The 25687-nt window shown below is 42.9% G+C and overlaps 1 protein-coding gene across 1 annotated transcript in view; it reads right to left on the bottom strand.

The window, feature by feature from the left end:
• Window positions 1-25687, bottom strand: part of LOC120930494 (sodium- and chloride-dependent betaine transporter-like) — a 58969-nt gene that overhangs the window by 20008 nt on the left and 13274 nt on the right. Inside the window, exons 3-9 of the mRNA XM_040341672.1 lie at window positions 24459-24593; window positions 19552-19692; window positions 16016-16115; window positions 14688-14820; window positions 13700-13834; window positions 3115-3218; window positions 1644-1768 (exon numbers count right to left, since the gene is read on the bottom strand). Of these exons, the coding sequence (XP_040197606.1) occupies window positions 1644-1768; window positions 3115-3218; window positions 13700-13834; window positions 14688-14820; window positions 16016-16115; window positions 19552-19692; window positions 24459-24593 (873 nt within the window). The remainder of the gene's footprint in view (window positions 1-1643; window positions 1769-3114; window positions 3219-13699; window positions 13835-14687; window positions 14821-16015; window positions 16116-19551; window positions 19693-24458; window positions 24594-25687) is intronic.

Genomic DNA, 25687 nt, shown 5'->3' with positions numbered 1-25687 from the left:
AAGGAGCCTTAAAGAGGAAGTAAACCTTCTAAAGCCTTTCTTTAAAAACAAACCCTTGCAAGAGAAAGGCATAATGAGCTAGTATGCATAGCATACTAGCTCATTATGAATTACTTACCTGAGATCGAAGCCCCCAAAGCGACTCTCCTTCCTCACCTCCGCCGCCGCCATTGATACCTGAGTTACTTCCGGGTATCGCGGCTCCTGCGCCTATCGCGGCTACGGCGCATGTGCTGTAGACATCAGTGCAGTCTTTTCTGCAAATATCTCCTAAACGGTGTAGGTTTAGGAGATATTTGTTGCACCTACAGGTAAGCCTTAGTCTAGGCTTACCTGTAGGTTAAAGTGGTCTGTATGGGTGTACAACCACTTTAAGGGAGCATCATCTTGCCTGATGCACAATTTTCAGTATTGCAGTTACTGGTATAGAAGGTGTACCATATCCCCTTCCCGACCGCCGCATGTACATATACGTCGGCAGAATGGCACGTACAGGCACATTGGCGTACCTGTACTTCCCTGCCTAGACGTGGGTCGGGGGTCCGATCGGGACCCCCCCCCCGCGACTTGCGGCGGTCGGGTCCCCTCCGGGAGCAATCCGGGACGACGGCGCGGCTATTTGTTTATAGCCGCTCCGTCGCGATCGCTCCCCGGAGCTGAAGAACGGGGAGAGCCGTATGTAAACACGGCTTCCCCGTGCTTCACTATGGCGCTGCATCGATCGAGTGATCCCCTTTATAGGGAGACTCGATCGATGACGTCATTCCTACAGCCACACCCCCCTACAGTTGTAAACACACACACAGTGTACACCAAATCCTACAGCGCCACCTGTGGTTAACTCCAAAACTACAACTGTAATTTTCACAATAAAGAATGCAATTTAAATGCATTTTTTTCTGTGAAAATGACAATGGTCCCAAAAATGTGTCAAAATTGTCCGAAGTGTCCGCCATAATGTCGCAGTCACGAAAAAAATCGCTGATCGCCGCCATTAGTAGTAAAAAAAAAAAAAATTAATAAAAATGCAATAAAACTATCCCCTATTTTGTAAACGCTATAAATTTTGCGCGAACCAATCGATAAACGCTTATTGCGATTTTTTTACCAAAAATAGGTACAAGAATACGTATCGCCCTAAACTGAGGAAATTTTTTTTTTTATATATGTTTTTGGGGGATATTTATTATAGCAAAAAGTAAAAAATATTGAATTTTTTCTAAATTGTCGCTCTATTTTTGTTTATAGCGCAAAAAATAAAAACCGCCGAGGTGATCAAATACCACCAAAAGAAAGCTCTATTTGTGGGGAAAAAAGGACGCCAATTTTGTTTGGGAGCCACGTCGCACGACCGCGCAATTGTCTGTTAAAGCGACGCAGTCCCGAACTGTAAAAACACCTTGGGTCTTTAGGCAGCAATATGGTCCGGGGCTTAAGTGGATATAGATCAAATGGGAGGCTTAGAACTCTAAGACCATAGTGCAACACTAGACTTTAACATTTTATATTTATTGCAGTTCTTTTTCACACATTTATTTTAAACAAATAGTTAATGACCGAGACCAAAGGACATTTTATTAGCCAATGATGCCTTGTTCCTACAGTCATATCAGTACTGGAGGATGGCAACATGTATGACCTACCTGACTCTGCCACCATAGAAATGTGCACACCTTGCTCCTGTGCCATGAACCCCAGGACGGAGAAGATGGCAAATCCCCCAATGAAGCTGGTTATACTGTCCAAGAAACACAAACAGATGCAGTCTCTGCAGAGGTAAACATTAATGGATACTTTTAGTGATGTACATCTTATATATGTGTTATGTACATTCCTGGGCTGTCTCATAGCTTTGTTTTTTTCTTGTGGGCAGCAGAATGGATAAGTAACCTTGCAGAGCTTGGTTCCTTGGTTCAGTTTCCACTGCAGGAGTAGCAGCACCAGACAGGTTAGGTAATCTCTCTGCTCTCTCTTCCTGTTGGCATGTTCCTTATCAGCACATTAAGACAGGACACCCATTTGGCCCTGAATACTGCCCGTCCTGTATCCAGTCTAAGTAGTATTATGCAGAGAAGACTAATAGTCTAAAATCAAATCAAATTCAGGTATTTATACTAGCTGCATTTAAAATGCAATTAATTTTTAAATAAATACATAGCTACATTAACTAGTGAGATTTAAAATCTGCCTTGGGTTCATTTTTAAGGAGCAATGAGAACATAGGGCCTGGATTCACAAAGAGTTACGCCGGCGTATCAGTAGATACGCCGACGTAACTCGGAATCTAAGCCCGTCGTAAGTTTAAGTGTATGCTCAAACTGAGATACACTTAAACCTAGCTAAGTAACGACGGCCTGCAATTTTTCCGCTGGCCGCTAGGTGGCACTTCCGTTGATTTCGGCGTAGAATATGTAAATTACTAGATACGCCGATTCACGAACGTACGCTTGCCCGTCGCAGTAAAGATACGCCGTTTCCGTAAGAGATACGCCGCGTAAAGATAAACATGCCCCCTAGGTGGCGTAGCCAATGTTAAGTATGGCCGTCGTTCCCGCATCGAAATTGCCTCTGGGGGAGGCCTGCCTACTCCCAACTCCTGTAGTCCGGCTCCTCTCTCGAGTACACGCACAAAATACACTTTAAAAAGAAAAAAAAAAAACGAAATTTGAAAATTTTACGTTGTTTGCGTAACTCGTCCGTGAATGGGGCTGGAAGTAATTTACGTTCACGTGGAAACCAATGACGTCCTTGCGGCGTACTTTGGAGCAATGCACACTGGGAAATTCCACGGACGGCGCATGCGCTGTTCAGGAAAAACGTCAATCACGTCGGGTCACCATCCATTTACATAAAACACGCCCCCTCATACTCATTTGAATTAGGCGCGCTTATGCCGGCCCCATTTACGATACGCCGCCGCAACTTAGTGAATACTGCACTTGCCCGTGTAAGTTGCGGCGGCGTAGCGTAAATAACATAGGCTACGCCCACACAAACTTACGGCGGGCTACTTGAATCTAGCCCCTAGATTTTTTTACTGCATATGTAATGAATGTATGTGGGTTCTAGGACTCAGGTCCTGGTAATAATTGCATACACCCTCTTAGATTATACCTGTAACAATTGTAGTTATAGGGATTATAACTTCCGAGACTGATAGTAAAGCCCATTGCGATGGCATAGGAGTAAAAAATTTGCGTGCCAGCATCTATCCACACCTAGAGAGAAACAAAATGTTATCTTCAAAGAATCACCTACTAGAACTTAGCATACTGATTATGCATAACTTTAAAAGCAAATGAAACTTCGGATAAACAAACAAAATTCAGCAAGCAGAAGCTTAGCATTTTATGCCTAATGCCGCGTACACATGACCGTTTATCATGACGTGAAAAATGCCATTTTTTTAATTGGTCATTAAAAACGATCGTGTGTAGGCTCCAGAGCATTTTTCTCTACGGGAAAAATGGGCATTAAAAATTTAGAACCTGCTCTAATTTTTCGCATCGTTTTTCACGACGTGTGTGGGCTTTAACAACGGGAAAAAAACGTGCATGCTCAGAAGCAAGTTATGAGACGGGAGCACTCGTTGTGGTAAAACTAGCATTTGTAATGGAGATAGCACATTCGTCACGCTGTAACAGACTGAAAAGCAGGAAGGCTGAAAACCACGAATCGTCTCTCACCAAACTTTTACTAACACGAAATCAACAAAAGCAGCCCAAAGGGTGGCGCCATCGGAATGGAACTTCCCCTTTATAGTGGCGTTGTACGTGTTGTACATCACTGCGCTTTACTCAAGCATTTTTTTTTCACGATCGTGTGTATGCAAGGCAGGAATCACGTCGAGAAAAACTTTTTTTTTCCATGACATTAAAAACAGACGTGTGTACGCGGCATAAGGCTCCATTCACACCTGAGCGTATCGATTTACTGGCGTTTTTCGGGCCTGTTTTTAAAGCTTCTTTACAAGCCTTTTTAAAGCCTTTTAGAAGTGTATTACAAGCATTTTACAGCTTTAGCCAATGGAACACACTATGGAGAGGATAAGGAGTGTAAATTAGGGGTGGGAAGATTCTATTTGACTGATTTACGTGCATTTTATGAGCATTTTTCTGCTCAAGTCAGGCATTTCTATTGAAGTCTATGGGGCCAAAAAACACTTGTAATCTGCCAAAAAGAAGCTTGTGTACTTTTTTGAGCTTCAGGTGACAGAACGCTCATATGTAAAACAGGGGCCATTGAAATGAATTGGCTTTTGCTTGTTGGGAGTTTTGGAGCGTCAGAGCTGAGCGTTTTACATGCTGAAAGTCGCTCAGGTGTGAACGGGGCCTATGATAGAACTCAAGCTTAATTGTCCCCCCACAAAACAGCTCTCAGTATTTTTTGTTAAACCACAGACGATGCATTATTTGATGCGAAATGCGTCGGGCGACTCCACCGCTGCCACTTTGTACATTTGAAAGCGCTGTTCATCTTTTTTTAAATGTAAGTGTTTCTACCTACATTAAACATTGGTACCCTTTCACATTGGGATTAATATCACTATTCTTTTCACATTGGACTTTTTTTGATCACCATTTTCACTGAGGATTTTTTTTTTTTTTTTTTTACTCATCTTTTATTTTATTTTTCCACAGATAACAGAGAAAGTTACAACTATAGATACGTTTTCCACACATTTTAACATTTTAATCCGTCACTATATTTCCCCTAAGCCATCCTTACTCCTATTGCCCATCCATCTGATATTCCCTCCCTACCCCTCCCCCCCCCCCCTCTCCAAAAAAAAAAAAAGGAAAAAACAATAAATTCCCCCCACCCCTCCCGCCCCCCTCCTCCTCTCCCCTTCTCCTCACCCGAGATATTGGACATACACTTCTAAATTCCAAGTCATCTACCAATACCTTAAATCTTTCTCTTTAAGAGTCTAGTTTCCCTCTATTAACACCTTTCCTTCTTCTGATCTCATAAATACATTCCATCCGGACCATATTTCTTCATACTGTATCCTCCTATTCTGCGCTGTACGCACCAAATCTTCCATTGCACCTACCTCCTCAATCCTTTTAAGCCAACCTGCAATAGATGGCGGGCAAACATCCCTCCACTTCAATGTAACTCCTGCCCGTGCCGCATTGATCATGTGGCACACTACCGACTTCCTATACTTCTGCACCGGTACTTCTGAACTATGTAACAGGAAAAGAGCAGGATCGTCCGGAAGCAATACTTCCGAAAATTTTTGCGAGATTCTTCTCACCTCCTCCCAATAATGTCTTATTTTTTGGCAATACCAAAAAAATGTAACAAAGTTCCTTGTTCTCTACCACACCTCCAACACCTTTCATCTACTTCTTTATCAAATTGGTGTAATCTTTCTGGGGTGTAATACCATTGTACAAGAAGCTTGTAATTAGCTTCTTGCGTTTTTGAACATACCGACGAGTTGACTGCCAGGTATATTATTTGTTTATGCTGTGTTGGGGTGAAAATTCTCCCCAGATCTTTTTCCCATTTCCGAATGCCTGGCATCACAAAATCCTCAGCTGGCATGTTCAGAAACCCATACATTTTAGATAATACTCTCGGTAGAGGTTCCACCCCATCACAGCATCTCTCTAGTGTTGTCAATTGCCTACAAAATTCTGTTACCGGACCCAAAGATCTTAGGAAATGACTTACCTGAAGTGCCTGCCACAGTGCAAGTTCAAATTTACCTCCTTCCTCTGTCAGTTCCCCGATTGATGGCCATGCATTTGACCTCAAGAAATCTGAGACCTGACAGAGGTTCTTTCCTTTAAACTTTTCTTTTGTATTTTTTTCCATTCCTGGAATGAAATTAGGGTTACCTATTATAGGTAGTAGTGGCGATTTACTAGGTGTATATTTCTTATCTCCACAGATTTTCGCTGAAATTTGCAATGTGGGGCCTATTATAGGGTGTCTCTTAAGGTATCTAGGGAGAACCGCGTAACACCAAGGTGCTCTAGCCAGAGGAATCTGGCTCACATACTGCTCTATGTTTACCCAGCGTTTAAACTCCCCATGTCTACACCAATCTACCAACCTAGTTAAATGCGATGCTCTGTAGTATTTTATTATATCCGGGACTGCCATCCCTCCAGCACTTTTAGGCATTCTCAACAGTTCTCTTTTAATTCTGGCTTTTTTCCCTGCCCATATGAATTTCATGAACAAAGAATTCACCTGTCGAAGATAGGTTATTGGTATGGAGATAGGCAGTGCCTGGAACAAATACAATATCTTTGGCAAAATACACATTTTGATTATACTTCCTCTCCCAAACCAGGAGTGCATTCCGTGTCTCCATTTTTCTAGCAATCTTCTTATTTCAAGGTACAATGGGGGAAAGTTCAATGCATAAGTATTTTTAATGTCTGAAGGTATGTATGTGCCTAAGTATTTTAGTACCTTCCCCCATTTAAACTTGAAATTCTGTTTTATTATATCCCCCATAGGTTCAGGGATTGCCACGTTCATTGCTTCCGATTTTGTGTTATTTACTTTCAGATTAGATAACCTACCATATTTCTCAATTTCTCTTACAAGGTTAGGGAGTGATACATGAGGGTTAGTCACTGAAAAGAGCAGGTCGTCCGCATATGCTGCGATTTTATGAGTCTGATCTCCCATCTGTATTCCCTGAATATCCCCGTTCGATCTGATTCTGTTCAATAGGGGTTCTAGTGTAAGGGCAAACAACAAGGGTGATAGCGGGCATCCCTGTCTTGTTCCGTTTGTAATTTTGAACGGGGATGATATTACTCCGTTAACCCTTACTGAGGCTCGGGGGCCTGTATACATACTCATTATCCATCTGATCATCTGTTCACCTACCCCCACCTGTCTCAATACTTCCTCCAAAAAACGCCAGCTCACCCTGTCAAACGCTTTTTCTGCGTCGGTATTTAAAAACACACAGGGAATTTTTTTTTCTCGAACATAATGCACCAAGTTAAGTATTTTAATCGAGTTATCTTTGGCTTCTCTTCCTGGGATAAATCCCACCTGGTCCATATCTACTAATTCTGATATACATGGTTGAAGCCGGGACGCTATTATTTTGGAGAAGAGTTTAAGGTCTACATTTAGCAATGAGATAGGTCTATAACTGCCACATTCAGCAGGATCCTTCCCCTCTTTAGGAATAACAGTAATGTGGGCCAAAAGTGCCTCCGGGGGGAATACCGCCGAGCTTCCCAATGCGTTAAAAAACTTTGCCATCTGTCCGTTTAATATCCCTAAGAATTCCTTATAATAGCTTACCGAAAATCCATCTGGACCTGGGGATTTACCTATCTTCACCTTCTTTAAAACTTCCCCCACTTCTTCAACAGTTATTGGACTCTCTAACTTCTTTCGGACTAAAGATGGTAATCTAGGCATTCCTGCCCCAGAGAGGTATTCCTCTATCTCTACCTGTTTATCGCCTTCTGTTGGTAAATTATATAACGCCGCATAATATTCCCCAAATACTTGGGCAATCTCTCTAGGTTTTTTTAGAAGCTGTCCTTCTTTCCCTTTAATCAATGGGACATATACCGACCTGTTCTTTTCTTTGAGTTTCCCTGCAAGTAGTTTGCTACATTTATCTCCCAGCTCATAATTAGCCTTCCTTCCTCTCTGTATAGTCGCCTTAGCTTTAAACCGCATCATCTCTGAGATCTGCTTCCTTAATTGTCCCAGCTTTCTCCCCACCTCGTGTAGTTGTTTTTTTTTATGTTGAAGTTCTAATTTTTGAATTTCCTCTAATTTGTCCCTGATCTGTTTTTCCCTTTTTTTTTTCAGATAGGATCCATGTTTTATCAGGATACCCCGAATGACTGTCTTATGGGCCTCCCATACCATACCTGTATTACTCCCTGGAATATCATTGACCTGAAAGTATGCTGCAATCTCCTTAGCGACATCATCCCTAACTTCTGAGTTTTGCAGCAGACTCTCGTTCAAACGCCAGGTTCTATCCTGGGCAAATACCTCGTTAGAAAGGGAGAGACATAAACTAATCGGGGCATGATCTGACCACGTTATGTTCCCTATTGTTGTCTCCGTTACAGAGGTAATCAGGTAATGAGGAACAAGAAACATATCCACACGGGTATATACATGGTGTGGATTAGAGAAAAAAGTGTAGTCTTTTTCATCTCCATGTAGAATCCTCCACACATCCACTAATTGTACCTCGTGTAGTTTCTTTATTATACCCCTTCTGACCCTCCCTGGTATCGACGAGGTCCCTGTGGATGCATCCATTCTGGGGTCCAACGTAGTATTAAGATCACCTCCCACAATTAATTTACCCTCTGTAAATTCAGTCAATTCTGTAAGAACTTCTTTCACAAATCTGTCTTGTTTAATATTTGGTGCGTACAGCGAAGCCAAAGTCACCTTAACCCCTCCTATATTCCCCTTCAGGAATAGGAACCTGCCATTCGGGTCCAGACGTTTATCTTGTAGGGACCAATTCACTCGATTTGAAATCAAGATTGATACTCCCTTGGTTTTTGCCTCTTGGTTCATCGAATGGTACACAAAGGGGAAAAGTCTGTTCTGGAGGAATGGCAGGCTCCCACCCCTGAAATGGGTTTCCTGGATGAAAGCTACATCCGAGCTCCAATTCTTTAAGTCCTTTAGTATCATTTTCCGTCTTTCAGGGATGTTCAATCCTCTCACATTCAAAGAGGTTACTTTTATTGTCCCCATCTCGGGAGGAAAAAGGGAAAAAGGAAAAAAAAAAAAAAAAAAACACCCCCAACAGCCCCCCCCCTTATTTCCACCTCTCCCCCTCCCTTATTTCCCCCCCTCCCCCTATGGCCCTAAGGAAAAAAAAACACCCAAGACTGGATCTCTCTCCAGTACTCACCGTGGGTGTATACCTATTCTAGGGGGATTGACTGGGCGATCGAGTAGCTCCACCCAGTTCCCCTCCACTCCTCCCCCGACCTTCCTTAATTTTCCTTCTTCAGTCTCTCCCTCTTTCCCCTCCCGCCCCATTCTTATCTCCCGGCCCTTCCACCTTCCTACCCTTCCCTCCCCTTCCCCTTCTCTCCCTCTATCCAGTTCTCCTTCTTAATTCTATTCTTTATATTTAATTTCCCCAAATTATTAAGTATTTAATATTCCTACATATCTAATACTCCTTTGAACTGGTAAGCGTTTACCCCTCCTCTATAGGAGAGAGAGCAAGAAAGAAAAAGAAAGACCCATACGGTGGGACCACCGCCTTTATAGCTCTGCTCTCTCCTACAAAAAAGGGAAAAAAATTAAATAAAAAAAATAAAAAAGGGGGGAGCAAAGGTGAAGAGGAAGTATGTTGTTTATCTTACCCCCCCTATCTTAACCTTGAATAGCCCCGTAGGCTCAAGGTAGGGACCCCTCCCTCCCCCCCCCGGCCATCTCCACCCCACTCTCTCCCACATACCCCATATTGTGCAAGAAAAAAAAAGAACAAAAACAAAAAGTGTATACATATCTGCCACTTTCTGCCTACCTCTATACCTCTACTCATTTCTTATATCTCTATTAGTCATCACTCTACACATTATTTCTCAGAACCAGCAGATAATACCCCGTGATTCCTGTGAGTCCTGTGAGTCTTATAAGTCCTTAAGTCCTATAGGACTGGGACCTCTTGTGAAAAAAAAACAATAGTATCAAAATTCCATACCCCCCCCTCCTCCCTCCACTTTCCCACCCCCCCCCCTCGCCTTCTCCACTCTCCCCCCCCCCTCCCCCCCCTCCCCCCCCCTCCTCCCCTATAAAAAAAAAGGGGAGAAAGAAAAAAAAAAAACACAACAAAAAAAAAAAAAAAAGGAAAAAATTCCTTTCGAATTTGTGATGTGTGTTTCAATTTTTCCAGACATTTGTCTCTTCTTCTCTCTTCTCTCTTCTATGTTTGTGTCTTTTTTGTGATTTAGTGTCATTTGTGCAGTAGCGCGATTAGTACTATTAGTACTATTAGTGGTTTCAGGTGATTTCAGGTGGAGGGACCTGGCCGGTAGCGGGGGAAAAAGGAAAACCACTCCTTTCCAAAAACAATTTCAAGGGGAGGGGGAAACCGGGTAGGGAGACAGGGACCCCTTAATCACCCCTTAATCACACTCCAAGATCTTCCTTACCTCCTTATTTTTTTCCCGGCTTTATTTTCTTAATTTTGAAAGCTGCTGTAGCCAATCTGGGACTTCAATTGGCTCTATTCCCATAAACTTAAACACACCAGGTAAATCCTCATATTGCTGCACATGGTAAGACTCAGCCCCCCGTTTGACTGTAACAGAAATTGGGTACCCCCATCTGTAGCTTCCTCCCACACTCTTTATTTTATCCAGCAGCGGGCGCAACATGGCCCTTCTTTGTAACGTAGCCCTTGATAGGTCTGGGAGGATTTTTATTTGTGTCCCATCAAACCTAACCTCCCCGGCATCCCATGCTGCTCTACTGACCAACTCTTTATGAGCATATCTGTGGAAGCACCCAATTATGTCTCTCGGTCTATCCAAGTTCGTTGAGCGGGGGCCCAGTGCTCTATGTAGCCTCTCGAACTCAAATCCTGAGGGGGGGGGGTGAGCCCACTAACTGGTTACATATCTCTATTATCGTTTTCTGTAGGTTCTCTTTCTCCACCGTTTCGGGGACCCCTCTAAACCTTAAATTCCTGCGTCTACCACGGTCCTCAATTTCTTCCAGCCTAAGCTGAATATAGTCAACCTGGGATATTTTTGTCTTATATGTCTGCTCTATTACAGTAACCCGTGCATCCAAATTAGTCAACAGCAGTTCATCTTTTTCCAACTTATCTGTAATCTGTTGAACTTCTTCCCGTACGACCTCCAGATCTTTACGATGGGATTCCTCCATACGTTTAACCAACGCCTCCATATCTGCCTTTGTAGGGAGAGCCAGCAGCATAGCTTTTAAAACACTCAGTTCCGTCTCATGTTCTCCCTGCAAAAGCTGTAAGGGCTGTGTATGGGGCAGATCTCCCACCCTCAGCCTTTCCCTTTGCTCCATCAGAGCTCTCCGTCCTCCGCTCTCTCCAACCTCCCCACCTCCCACAAGCAGCGTGTGTGTCTCCACACACTCCGACCGATTTGGGGATACAGAGAAAGTGGCGGCTGGTATCTCCCCCGACGTCACACTACCATGTGACCCGGTCTCGCGGAGTTTGCTTGATGCTGACCGCGTTAAGGGGAAATATCGCTGGATCACCGGCTGAGATGGATGGGTCTGCCTGCTGAGCTCTAGTGCGCCCGTTGGCCTAAGCAGCCGTTCACCCTGCGATGGCGCCCTACGCAGCTCCTCTCCAGGTGGGTTAGTGGCCGCTTTACCTCTCCTCATAACCTGGGTCCTTTCCACCGTAGTCCGGTTACTTTATAATCCAGGTGCCTCCTTAAATCTGCCGCGCCGCAATAGCCACTGAGTCCAGGTTTTTTGCACCGGACGGAATAGGGTCTCTGCCGTGCCGTGCCCGCTGTATGTATCTCCTATCCGGTGATCTCGGCGGTCTCAACGGGGGAAAATAGAGGAGATTCCTTCACTCGTGGTCGGGTGGAGGAGCGTGGTGTGGCGTGTGGAGAGTGTCTGTCTCTACTCCATCTTCCGGTCACTCCCCCTCAGACTTCACTGAGGATTTATGTACACACTGTATAGTGCTTGTATCATTCATGGTTGAAATTATTGTTGTTATTATTTTTTACTATTTCTTTTGATGCACTGTTTATTCATCCATTTATTTGGGTGATCTTTACTTATTATGCGCTACACTTTCTATGTTTGTTCTGTAATGAGTGGAGACCAATGGCCAACGACGTCAGGCAAGCTCAGTTCTGAGAGAGATGGGAAAGTTTGAATTGCTAGACCGATGATCAGTTTTGAGGTCACAAGCCAAAGTCAGTGCCGTAGAGAGTTTCATATTCAAGGTCACAAGCCAAGGTCGATGCAGGAGGAGAGATTTGTAATTGGGGTCACAAACCAAAGTCGCTTCCAAACAGCAATAGAAGTAGCTCAAGTAGTATGCATGATCAGACCACAATAATCTGGCGACAGGAAGTGCAGAGCAAGGAGTTCAAGGTTCAACAGCAATCAAGACTAGGGATGGTCCCAATGTTCGAGTCGAGCCCCCGCAAAATGCCTCATAATGCACTGCGACATCGCAGTGCATTGATGTCTGATGATTGGCCAAAGTATGCACCTGAAAAATTCTGATTATTGAAAGTCAGTAAAGAGGGGGGGGGGAGGCGCTGCAACAAGTAGTTTGTCTTTATTGTTTTGTTAACTTCTCCTTGCTCCTCATCTGTGATCTCAACCCCTACTATACCTCCGGTCCTCTCAAAAACCTGCACTGAGACGAATGAAGGTATAGCAATAGGTGGCACAAGTACTTGTAGCCAATCTGCTAGCAGTACACCATCAGTTGATATCAGCAGGCTAATTTTGCTAACCGCAGTTGCTGAACCGTAAAAAAAAATACTGTCCCAGCCATCCACATGCTCAATGTCTAAATGCTAGCTTGGCCAAATTGCTAGTACTGCAACTGCTGCCTTTACAGCTGGTAGATGCTGCCCCCTTTCGTGAATTTGTGGAATGTGCTGTACCACAGTGGCAGGTTCCAAAACGAAAATTGTTTGACAGGGCGGTCAGCAGCAAGGTTCATAATACTGCTGACTCATGGTCAAGCAGGCATGGTCAGGGACGTTACCTTTCCTTCACGGCGCACTGGGTAACCTGACCCACGTTCCATGTTTGGCACATGTCCTGAATTTGGTGGTGCAGCAGTTCTTGACCAGGTACCCAGGCTTACAAGATCTCCTGACGCAGGCCAGAAAAGTCTGTGATCATTTCCGCCAAACATACAATGCCAGTGCTTGGCTGGCTGACATTCAAAGGGAATGCAACCGGCCCACCAACCGCCTCATTTGTGACATGCCCACCAGGTGGAACTCAACGATGGCAATGCTGAAGAGGCTGCACACACAACAGAGGGCCATAAATGAGTACCTGTGTGAGTATGGCACCAGGATAGGCTCAGGAGAGCTTGGCTTATTTTCACCACGCCAGTGGCTACTGATCAAGGATGCATGTACTGTCCTGTCACCATTTGAGGAGGCCACAAGGATGGTGAGCAGCAACAAGGCATGCATCAGTGACACTGTTCCTCTAGTCTTCCTGCTGGAGCACACGCTTCGTGGAATCATGGACAGGGCACCTGAGGCAGAACAGCGGGAAAAAGAGGAGGACAAAATAAAATTGCATTTTATTCAACTTCATATCATCTTATTGAAGAGTTAAGCTGACTGTGGATGGTTCCAAGTAAGCAGATGACCTGGGCAGACTGGGTCTATGGATGTATGTCATTGCATAAAGCAGCATTGAATCAGAGCAGTCTCCTTCTCAACAGCTATTGAGATCAGATATCAGCCACATGGTAGGTGCATTATTTTCAATATGTCAGCTAATTCATACACATGTAACACAAGAGACAGCAGTAAAGCACAACCATTGTGTAGTGCTGCAAAGTATAAGGCAGACCCTGAGCATTTACTGAGAAAATATGAGCCCTGTTTACATGTATACATTTTAATACATAGAATCGTGTTATTATTTAAAAAAAAACGACATCACGCTGAAGAAATTGAAAAGGATATAAATTCCATATAGAGATGAATGTTCTGCTTACCTGGGGGTCCTTAAGACGAGAAGTATCCGGGTATAAATAGAACATTATTCCATCGTACGCTCCAGGGAGGGTGACCCCTCGAACCAGCAGGATAATTAGCATAAGATAGGGAAAGGTGGCTGTGAAATATACAACCTGTCCACAGACATTAAAAGCAGATGGTCAATATATAGTGATGATGTTCTATTATCAAGGATCTCTTTCTAACAAATAATGAAATGTCATCTTATAATACTATCATATTATCAGATCCCCTGAGGAAGACATGTTGGAGGTGAGTAACCCTCTTCTGATCAGGATTATCATCACTAGAGTCACTTTTTGGACAGTAATACGTATAATACCCCAATTTGCACGTTTGTCTCTGTGGATTGATAGAAATTGGGAGAAAAAAATATTTTCTTTTGGATACTTGATATTAAGGAATAATACAAAAAAAAAATCACTGAGCTTGCTTGTTACACAATTATTTTTTCATAGTTACATTTTTTAGCAATATTGATTTTCATTGTTTATGGCACTATATGCATTTGTAAGGTTCAGTATCACACAGTGCTGCATTTTTTTGTTTTTTTGTGCATGGGACAGATTGGGACGGATTTGTGATGGAAGAACCACATTTTGAATAAATTGCTACATTCAGTGGCAGCCACTGATTGCAGCTATTCATTTAATCAGAACAAATAGGGGGACCAAACAGGCATGCTGAAAATCCAAGACCAGATCGGCACCCGATTAGCACTGGCAGCCAAGGGCTGCGATTAATGACCGGCATGTTCTGGCGAGGCGGGTCGGGGGAACAGGGGGGGCAGCCCCCCTCTCAGAACACAATAGCTCAGCGGGGAGATCACTGTACTATTTTTGCATAATTAGTACAGCAAACTCCCGTGTTCCTCAGTTTTGATCCAATCAGCCCACTGGGTTGAATGAAATAAAATGGATAGTGGGTACCAAGCGTAAGAGAAAGGGTTGTATAGTGTGGTCTCACCTTCCCAGTGGATTTGACCCCCTTCCAGATACAGAAATAGCATATGATCCAGGCAAGGAGGAGACACAGCGCCAGCTCCCAGCGGATAGATCCGAGATCGTGGATACCCTCTGAGATCCCCAGAGTTCGTCTCCTAAAAATGACACATGTCGTACAACATCAACATGAGTTTGGTTCTCACTATGATGCAGCAATGGATGATAAAAAGGTGAAAACAAATATTTTATATTAAAAAAAAAAAAGTTCATCTAGTTCAACCAATAAATATAATACACAGTGCTTTAGCAAAAGTAATTTCATTCAGTTTGGTTTTATATTTACCTAAAGAATATCTGAAGCCATTGCTTATTTTCAATTTAAATAGAATAGGAAAGTTCTAGAATCCCAGTTAGTTTTTATTCCCATCTGTGTCTCATTGGGAAGATATAGCTTTACTCCCTGTCCTGTAGACATAGCAGGAAACGAGAGGAAATCGATCAAGTGTTGGTGAAATGCCCTTTCAGAGCTTAATAACACCACACAGTAGGTGCTAATGTGCAATAACAAGTTTGCATCGGGAATTTTGCAGTGCTTCCTTTTCCCTTTTTTTAAAATCCATGTAATTGAGATGCGTTACAATATGATGGCATGCTTCCAAAAGCAACATGTTTTTTTTCCAACGGATTGTTCGCTCAAACTTGTCTTGCATACACACGGTCACACAAATGTTGTTGGAAATTCCGAACATCAAGAACGCGGTCACATACAACACTAAGACGAGCCGAGAAAAATGAAGTTCAATAAGCATGCGTCTAATTGATTCCGAGCATGCGTAGGACTTTTGTGCTTCGTAATTGGTTACAGACGATCAGAATTTCTGACAAGAACTTTTGTTGTCTGTAAAATTGAGAACCAGCTCTCAAGCATTTGTTGTCGGAAATTCCGACAGCAAATGTCTGATTGAGCATACACACGGTCGGATTTTCCGACAACAAGCTCACATCGAACATTTGTTGTTGGAAATTCCGACCGTGTGTACGCGGCATCTTGGTGTGAACTGAAGCCATAGGACATAAGGCTTTGTTTTTGCGTTGGGATTGTGTTGGCCAATGCTGCCCAAGGCATTCCAACACTGCTGGTGTGAACGAGCACTTAGACAACCGAAGCTGGTATCCACAAAAGAAGATTTCTCCTCCATTTCTGTTTTAGTGACAACTCAAATTTTTACAGTACTAAAAGGGTTAATCCCACTAATGGTAAGTATAATGTAAAGGGTTCTTGTAAATCTGCAGCTATAAATGACTCCTCTTATTAGTACACACAATATAGGTCACTTCTCATTCACTTACTCCCAGAATTCCACCTCTGGGCTTGTCTGATTGCTGCTCCCTGGGATTGTTTGATTTTTGCCCCAGTTTTCTGTCTTGTTAACAAACTCCACACAATTTTCTGCAGAAGAAGTAATATGATATTGGGAAGGTTATCCAAACATAATGAGATCTATGCAATATACATTGCAGTCAGGAAGTAACAAGAGTGAAATATCAATTCAATTTAAAGTGTATCTAAACCCAAGAAGAAAAATATGTTGCAGCTTACTAGTACTTAGATGTGGTGTATACTGTAGCAGAGCATCCCAGAGAGAGCCGAGAAAAGAGTCCTGTTTGGGGTTTAGGGTGACCACATTTCCAAACTGCCTTTCAGGGACACTCCCCTCCTTCACAAAAATGTGCCAATTTTAACGTTTTTCAGGAGCAGTGATTCTAATTATGCTTAAAGAGCAACAATAAAAATAAACAATTCCTCTAAATATAGTGCATGGGGGGTCCCCTTAGTCTGCCTGTAAAGTGGGGCATGTGTACCATGTATAGAACATGCTGCAGAAAAAATGAAAAGAGTCACATCACATTTAAATTGACTCACGGTTGCAATTGCTGGCACCCGGCTATTGAAAAAAAGAAAAGGCAAAAAAACTAGTGCCCCCCCCCAGTCCATACCAGCACCCACAGGCTCTACCCCCCCCACCCCAAAGCATCACGTCCCCATCTTACCCTGGCTGGTGGTTGTGGTGGCATGCAGGCAGGGGGGTTATTAGAATCTGGAAGCCCCCAAAGGGTCTGGAATACACTAAGGGAGGGGGACCCCACACCGTGGTTTATTTTTTTACTTTTTTTTTTTACTGGCAGCTTTATTTCTTATTTAGCTGTCAGCGGGAAAGCCCATTGACATCTGAAGACTCATCAGTTGTTAGGGACGCCGGCTTCCCAGCCCCGCTCTTTTATCAGGTGGCTGTGTCAGTTTCATTCTGGGACACTGTATTGTCCTGGAATGAAGGTGCCCGAGACAGAACTGCAAAATGCGAGACTTGCCCGGGACACGTGGTCACCCTAATAGCACCTGTATATAAAATACTATATATATATATATATATCTCACAAATAAACACTGCACAGTTTGTCACTACCTCACTGTACAGTACCTGTATATAAAAGACTTGTATATATCACAAAAAAACACTGCACTGTTTGTCACTACTTCACTGGATTTTGTGTCTGTGCATGAAAGACTGCTTATCCCAGGGAGCTTTGTACCTGCTAGCTATCCCCCAACTTACATATGGTGGAGAATGCGGGCAGCTGTAGTAGGTTACTACTTAAAAGGCCAGTACCTAGAGTGACTAAACATGGAGGAAATCATCAACCAGTTGGTGTTATCTAACACTGCACAGCAGCAAGCCAACGCTACTGCACAGGAGCAAAGGCCCTGTGCCAACAGATTGATGCTATACGCGAAACAAATGCAGAGGCTGTTTGAACAGTGGTCACCTCCTAAAATTGATGATGTTGGAGACAAGCCATCAGCTATCCATTTGGGTCGCTTTCTTTCCAAGATGACTGCAGATGATGGCCTTTCTGCTGACATTTCAACGGACCGCTGAGAGGGAAGGTTGGCCTAAAACCCTGAACAGGACCTTTCACGGCTCTCTCTGGGACACTCTGCTACAGTACAGTACATTTAATATTTTTCTCACCTTATCTTATCTATGAGGGCATAGAGTTGACATCCTAGGACAGGACTACAAAAAACAACACCCAACCCCAAACCTTATACCACCTACCCTTCTCCATAACAAATACAGTGTTTTGTAGTGCAGATAAAGAACTGGAAACATAAATGATGAGAGTGCAGCACAGGTTGAGAACAGTACAGTTATCATTAGCTCAAAGGATTTCTAGCAGGATCAACAGGTATTTACTGTATTTGTCCTTATCAAACATATGTAACAAAAGGTTTTTAATGGTATGTAGCCAGCTGGGCTGCCCAGGTCAGCGGGAAGGGGGTTAATGTTTTTGCCCCCTACCTTGATTATGTTTGCTGGCTTTTTCTGGGGTTTGGCAGTTGTTCCCAGGGGGACTAGAGAATGGGCAAAAGAATGGGAACTTTGCAGAAGCTTGCCGGGTTCTATGGTCCGCCATTAGAGCTCTTACTCATCGGTATCCCCATAACTATAGACACCTTTACTTAAGATCTTCCAATCATTGATTATACCCAATAGGACTTTAGCTGGGCAGGTATGCTGGGGCCACTGCAACTAGAGACAGTTAGAGAAAGGACATTTATTTTTGTTGCAAGTTATGCAGAATTTTTAGTAGAAGTTGTTTAACTGCCCTGAGCCTGGTCTGAAGTTATTCGTGTTGGGGCTTGGTGTATTTCTAAGAGCCTGGGACTGTAAAAGCCCTATGGGGTATGTGTAAAACCACTACAGAAGGTTAACTCTCAAGGCAAAAGAAGAGGAGATAGTTGCCATGGGTAATTGCAAGGATGAACTTCTATAGCAACCAGGCATTTGGCTTGGTACCTGGTTGGGTGACAGGTCCTCTGGTAGCGAGGGGATTGGTGCTCTAATTACCTCCATAGCTGTCTGTCTCCTTAGCTCACTGGGAGCTGACTAGTGTTACGGAGATCAAAGGCCTGATCACTAGCTATGGGGAGGAAAGAGTTAACTTTGGACATGCATGAGACCCACACTATGTGTCTGGTGGGGTTTGATTCAATTGCTGGGAGTAAGGTAACAGAGATAGTGGCGGCTTGTGCTCCATTTTTTTGGGGGGTGGCAAAAAAAACACCCGCCACCCCGTTCGGAAGTTCGGTCTGTCTGTCAGTCAACCCCCCCTTGCTCAGTTGATCAACAAACCACCCACCTCCCCCTTTTGCTTGCCTGTCCACCCACCACTTGCCCCTGCCTCCCCCCCCTCAGGCTTCCCACCGCGGGTCCTCCTTGGCGGCCAATACGGTTGCTTCTCCTCTTGGCCAATCAGGTTTTAAGACCTGCTTCGTGATTGACCAGGAGGAGAAGCAGGAAGACAATAGCAGATATTAATTTGCCATTGTCACACAACTGGGTGGGCTCAGGGTGCATCCTTTTTTGAAGCCAATTAGAGCCTCAGGTGCTAAAAAAAAACAAAAAACATTCAAGTCTATGAGTCTGGCACCCTTCATGTAGATTAGGGGCCCCTAATGGAGTGGCCGCCACTGAGAGGTACGCTGGGCTGGTGGAAGGGGCAAGGGCTCTGCATATGCCACCAAATGTAAAAACATACATTAGTACCAAGTGTGTAGTGTCATGGGATTTTGAGTTTATTGTTAGGTTTTACATACCCTTTGTACACCATTTTGTTCTGAGCCATAGTTCAGTTTTAAGAAATTTGTAGTTCATTGATATTATTAAATTACATACAAAATCACAGTTGTATCTAGACCACAACACCAACACCAAAAAAGTTACATTGGTTAGCCACAAAACCAACGGAAACCTTCTAAGTAGTAAAAGTTGCAGTTAAACTGTAAAAGGCGCCCTCAGAAACAAGTAATTCTGCCCTGTTACCTGTGTTCCAGGTGTTATTGCAGGATGCCCAGGGTAATCTGGCTGTGAAGGAGTTAAACAGATAGAAGAATGCCCAAGCCAAGATCACAATATAGTAAATATTAGATAGGAAACACATAACCATCATAGCATATCCGATACCTGTGGGAAAAGTGGAAATTGATTCTTTATTTGTAATTTCAAAGTGTGCAGACTATGCAGTCAGTGGAACAGTTTTATCCCTATTGAGGGGTCACCAGTACAGGATTTGTACATTGAAATCATATCCCCTATCAAGTGTCTTTTCTCCAGAGAGAATAAATTCAGTGCTCACAACCTTTCCTCATAACTAATATACTCCAGTCCCTTTATTAGCTTTGTTGCCCTTCTCTGTACTTCTCCATTTCCAGCACATCCTTCCAGAGGACTGGAGCCCAGAACTGGATGGCATACTCCATGTGCGGTCAGACCAGAGTCTTGTAGAGTAGGAGAATTACCGTTTTATCTCTGGAGTTAATTCCCTTTTTAATGCATGCCATGATGCCAATATCCTATTGGCTTTGCTTGCAGCAGCTTGGCATTGCTTACCATTGCTGAGCCTGTCATCTACTATGACCCCCAGGTCCTTTTCCATCCTAGATTGCCCAGAGGTTCTCCCCCCAGTGATGGACAGAATGCATTATTTTACATTTCTCCACATTACACCTCATTTGGCATGTAGTTGCCCGCCCCTTTTCTCCAATCAGCTGGTACCATTCCAGTCAGTACGTAAAAATTAGGAACAAAGATCTGGCAATTACTTAGTTCCTTAAGGAATCTCGGGTGCAAGCCATCAGGTTCTGATGACTTATTTATGTTAAGTTTTTCAAGTTTGTTTCTGATTTTATCCTCTGTTAACCATGGTGGTGCTTCCTGTGACATTTCATTAGGATAAACATTGCAGTTTTGGTTACTGAAGCCCCTTGTTTCCCTCGTGAAGACTGAGGAGAAGAATACATTCAAACTTTCGCCATGATCCCACCATCCTTTGAAACCAGAATTCCTTCATCATTCTTTATGGGGCCAATATGATCTGTCCTCCCTCTTTTACTATTTATGTACTTAAAGAATTTCTTGTGATTTTTCTTACTCTCCTCCGCTATGTGCCTTTCGTGTTCTAGCTTAGCCACCCTGATTACACCCTTACATTGTTTATTGCATTCTTTGTACAGTTGGAATGCTGATGACGTCCCCTCAGCCTTGTATTTTCTGAAGGCCTTCTCATTTGCATTTATATGAATTTTTAGGTTGGCGATAAGCCACCCAGGGCTTTTATTAGCTCTTTTAAATGTATTACCCTTTGGGATGCACTGGCTAATACCCTTATTTAATATGTTCCTAAAGCTTTACTAAACTCTCCAATATTGTAGCATGGGAAGGAGACTTGGGAATATCATACTCTCGGGAAGACTGGCAACACGCTCTACGAATTACGTACTCTGCTACCAAGAGTATTAATCTTTGGGAACTTACTCATAAATTACTTCTACGTTGGTATCTGACACCGTTCAGGATATCCAAATTTGATGCCCGCACCTCGCCTCTCTGTTGGAGAGGTTGTGGGGGTATAGGTACCCTATTCCATATCATGTGGGATTGTTCGTGCATCCGTACTCTGTGGGCTGTGGTTTTTGATCTTGCTACCCAAGTGCTGGTCCTGAGCATTCCCACAACCCCGGGAATGGCCGTCCTGTCCTTAGGACAGCACAAGGTTAGCGATCACCCGTCACTGGAGAGACCCATCTGCTCCTACTCTACATTAAATGATTGCAACAACAAATACGCAACAACAAATACGCACTGTATGTACGAGATGATGTTTGCAGCAACTCAGGGTAGATTTATAGTGTCAAGAAGGCAGTGGACCAACTGGTATAAATTGAAGGCCTTTTGAGTAGTACTCACGTCCGGTGAAAGTCCTTTGATGTATGTGGCTGTGTAGAAGTTACATTCTTTTCTTGTTAAATTTTCCTTTTTTTGTTCTTTATGTTGATGTTACTGCAAAGTCATTTTATGCCATATGTTTCTCATTCTATATGCATAGGCGGAAATATGTGCCTTATGGGTTGACTCTTGGAGGTGTAGGGGATATACGAGTCTCCCATCTTGGGTCACAGTTTGAACCCATTTGGGGTGCCCAGGGGAGACTCACCCTCCTGCAGAGTACTCAGTTGAATAACTGTTAGTAAAATATGGAGGACAGTGCCACTGGTAAAGTCTTCATGGCAGTTTATTTGTAATCTGAATGTGAGCTCAACGTTTGCTATGTACCAGAGTATTGGATGAAACCTTCACTTTGTTTATTTAAAGTGCAGAACATCCTGTATCTTTGTTCTTTGAAAATTGAAATGAGTATGTTCCTAAAGCACACCCATTTTTCCTCTGTGTTCTTTGTTCCTAAGATTTTATCCCATTTAGTATCTTCTAGCAAGGAGTGTAGTTTCTGGAAGTTGGCTCTTTTGAAATTCAGTGTCTTTGTATTTCCCTTATGCTTCCTATTTCTGTGATTTATGCTGAAACGAATTGACCTGTGATCGCTGTTTCCCAAGTTGCACCCTATTTCTACATCCGTGATCGAGTCTGTATTGTTAGTAATCAGTAGGTCTAGTCACGCATTGTTTCTTGTTGGTGTATTTACCATCTGATTAATGAAAATAGAGAGCCTTAGATGAGTGAGCTGTTCCTTCCGCCCAGTCTATGTCTGGATAATTAAATTCCCCCATTATAATAACATGTCCCATCCTTGCTGCCTTTCCAAACTGTGATAGGAGATCTGTCTCCCAATCCTCCCTTAGGTTAGAGGGGCCTATAGCATACTCCTAGTACTACTTTCCCATTGATTTCCTCCCTTTGTAACTGTACCCATAAGGATTCCACCTCTTCCCTTGCTCCATTAGTGATGTCATTCCTCACATTCACCTGTATATCATTTTTTACCCCACCCTTAATACAAACCTGAGTACACAAATAAGTACACCACACCCATACCTCCCAACTTTTTGAGATGGGAAAGAGGGACACCTATTTACAAAAATATGAAGGCATAGGACACACCCCCTGTCACTCGCCTTAAAGGAGAATTATACAAACAAAATGATTAGTTAAATCCAAAAGTGCTTTTTTTTTTACCACTGCTATTGCTTTATATTGTCTTTTAAAATTTACAAATGCAGCAGTTTAGAAATTGGATGAAAGGTTTAGCACTGGCAAACACTTCTTGAAAGATACATAGTGTATTTTATATACAACTATAGACCAAAATGAGGCACAAATGAGGAAGAAAGAGGGACAGAGGGACTTTGTTCCAAATCAGGGACAGACCCTGGAAATCAGGGACAGTTGGGAGGTAGGGCCACACCAAAGGTATTGGAGGTCAAGTACTGTATATTTAGTTCATCACAGAATTCCAAAGATAACCAAGTCTGCATGATAACACATTTAGGGTGCTACAAAGCTATTGTCCACAAAATTGATATATGCTTTGCTATATTCTAATAAGTAATTACAAGTTATTGCCAAAACCGTATTCCATAAGATAGGTCACAAGCACTGCTGCTTTGTACTTGGAGAGGTTATTTATCTTATTATAAAACATTGGCAGCTATGCAACAGAATGGAACAATTTCCTATGCACTAGATTCAAGTACAGTAATCCCCACATCCAGTTTGACACGTTTATTTGCTATCTCTTCCAAGTATTAAACAATCATATAAGGGGTTGTAATATAAACATAGCATGACAACCTCCATTTTAAGTTCAGGACGCCATGTCATGGCTTAAAGAAAAAGTTTAAAAAACCTACACATAAGTTTAAGTGGTTCTTATCTGTAGACACCTTTCATCTAGTTACTTATGTATGATTAACATATGTATGGAGTTTTGCCTTGGCTCATGTTTGTTTAAGATAAATTAAAGTGGAGTTCCACCCTGAATTTTTTTTTTACTTACCTCTAAATAGCTGTTGCTATGTCCCCTAGACCTGCATATATACCAGAGAAGTGGCGGTGACTAAACAGATATCATATGATCACAAAGCATACTTGTGTCCTGTGTCATTATTTGATATCTCCAGGCCTGTGGGGCTTATGGAACTCTTTCCTGCATTGAACCTGAACCTGCCTGGGTGGTCTTACAACCAAAATTGCCAACAGGGGTGAGATAAGCTTGTTTATTTCCAAATTATAGATTCTGCATATTAAAACACCAAGTCCAAGTAACATTAAAATCATTTGACTGTTCATTCTGTCCAGAAAATACAACATGTGTGCTTCACTTAGTTTGGCATGATTTAAAAAAACATTAAAACTTAAAATCTCCCTTGCATTTTGTTCTGGGTGAGACTTGCAGCTTCCGTTTACATTATTTTAGTGCCAGGCACCTTCACTGTACAGCTTGTAAATCTTTCCAGTGGACCATTTGATAATCTCTTTGGCCTATTGGGGTGAAAGTAGGACTACATTTTTATTTATTTTTTTCATTTTGGACTGAGTTTTTTTTTTTTGCCATCTCTGTCCCATTGGTGAAATTTCACTTCACTTCCTGTCCCGTAGCCAAAACAGGAAGTGAGAGGAAATCCTTCCAAAGTGAGCGAATCCCATTGTGTCACCAGAACTAGTGTCCACATTGGAACATTTTTCCCTATTACTGTTCTGGGGACAACCCAAAATGTGTGTTTTTTATTTTACTTTCATTGATAATAGTAAACAGGACAAATAGAGGGGGTAAAACTCCCTTTTGGGGCACAGACTGCAATAAGAATCTGACAGGTTTTCCCACCCCTCTCTACTCTATCCAAAACAAAACAAAAATTGATTTAGTTATGCATTAATACTTTTGAATATTGATCTGAGTGCATATTTTCAAATTGATTTATTTGTCCTGTACTTACCAGAGAAGAGAGGACATATTTTTAACCAGGCGGTGGTTGGCCCTTGCGCAGTATATTGTCCCACTGCGATCTCAAGAAAGAACATGGGAATTCCACAGGTGACCATGAAAATGACATATGGGATAAGGAATGCCCCTATATTGAATACATACAATACACATTATAAACTGTACAGTGAGTAGAAATAGGATTTAAAATTTTGATTATATTTTTATTTCATTTTTTGGATTTATTATCATTTGTGTTTTCCTGCATATGGTATATGCTCCAGAATTATCCAAAATGTTTAAATTTGACTTCATCCCTCATGCCGCGTACACACAGTCTTTTTTGTGATGAAATAAAACAACATTTTTAAACACGTCATTTAAAATGACTGTGTGTGGGGAAAACTTTGTTTTATGTCTTCTGAAAAACGACAAAAAAAAAAATTCGAACATGCTTACATTTTTTATGTCGTTTTTCAAAACGTCGTTTTTTGTGTCATAAAAAATGATCGTGTGTAGGCTAAAACGGCGTTTAAAACGACTTTTTTAAACCTGCGCATGCTCAGAAGCAAGTTATGACGCGAGCTTGAATGGAACATAGTGCCGCCGTACGTGCTGTACGTAACCGCGCTATGCTAGAGCATTTTGAAAAAACGATGGTGTGTAGGCAACGTGGAGTCTGGTCAGTGGTCAGTGTAGTCTGGTCAGTGTAGTCTGGTCAGTGGTCAGTGGAGTCTGGTCAGTGGAGTCTGGTCAGTGGTCAGTGGAGTCTGGTCAGTGGAGTCTGGTCAGTGGTCAGTGGAGTCTGGTCAGTGGTCCGTGGAGTCTGGTCAGTGTAGTCTGGTCAGTGGTCAATGGAGTCTGGTCAGTGGAGTCTGGTCAGTGGTCAGTGTAGTCTGGTCAGTGGAGTCTGGTCAGTGGAGTCTGGTCAGTGGTCAGTGGAGTCTGGTCAGTGGAGTCTGGTCAGTGGAGTCTGGTCAGTGGAGTCTGGTCAGTGGTCAGTGGAGTCTGGTCAGTGGTCAGTGGAGTCTGGTCAGTGGTCAGTGGAGTCTGGTCAGTGTAGTCTGGTCAGTGGTCAGTGGAGTCTGGTCAGTGGTCAGTGGAGTCTGGTCAGTGGAGTCTGGTCAGTGGTCAGTGGAGTCTGGTCAGTGGAGTCTGGTCGTTTTAGTGTATGCAGGTTATGTCAGTGTGTACTGACACACACACTCACTTAGGTCAGGTAGGCCACCCTGCGCCGCGACA

Source organism: Rana temporaria, chromosome 3, assembly GCF_905171775.1.
Source record: "Rana temporaria chromosome 3, aRanTem1.1, whole genome shotgun sequence".
In the NCBI taxonomy this organism is placed as follows: domain Eukaryota; kingdom Metazoa; phylum Chordata; class Amphibia; order Anura; family Ranidae; genus Rana; species Rana temporaria.
The sequence above is the reverse complement of the archived record's forward strand: the minus strand, read 5'-3'. Positions and strand labels throughout refer to the sequence as shown.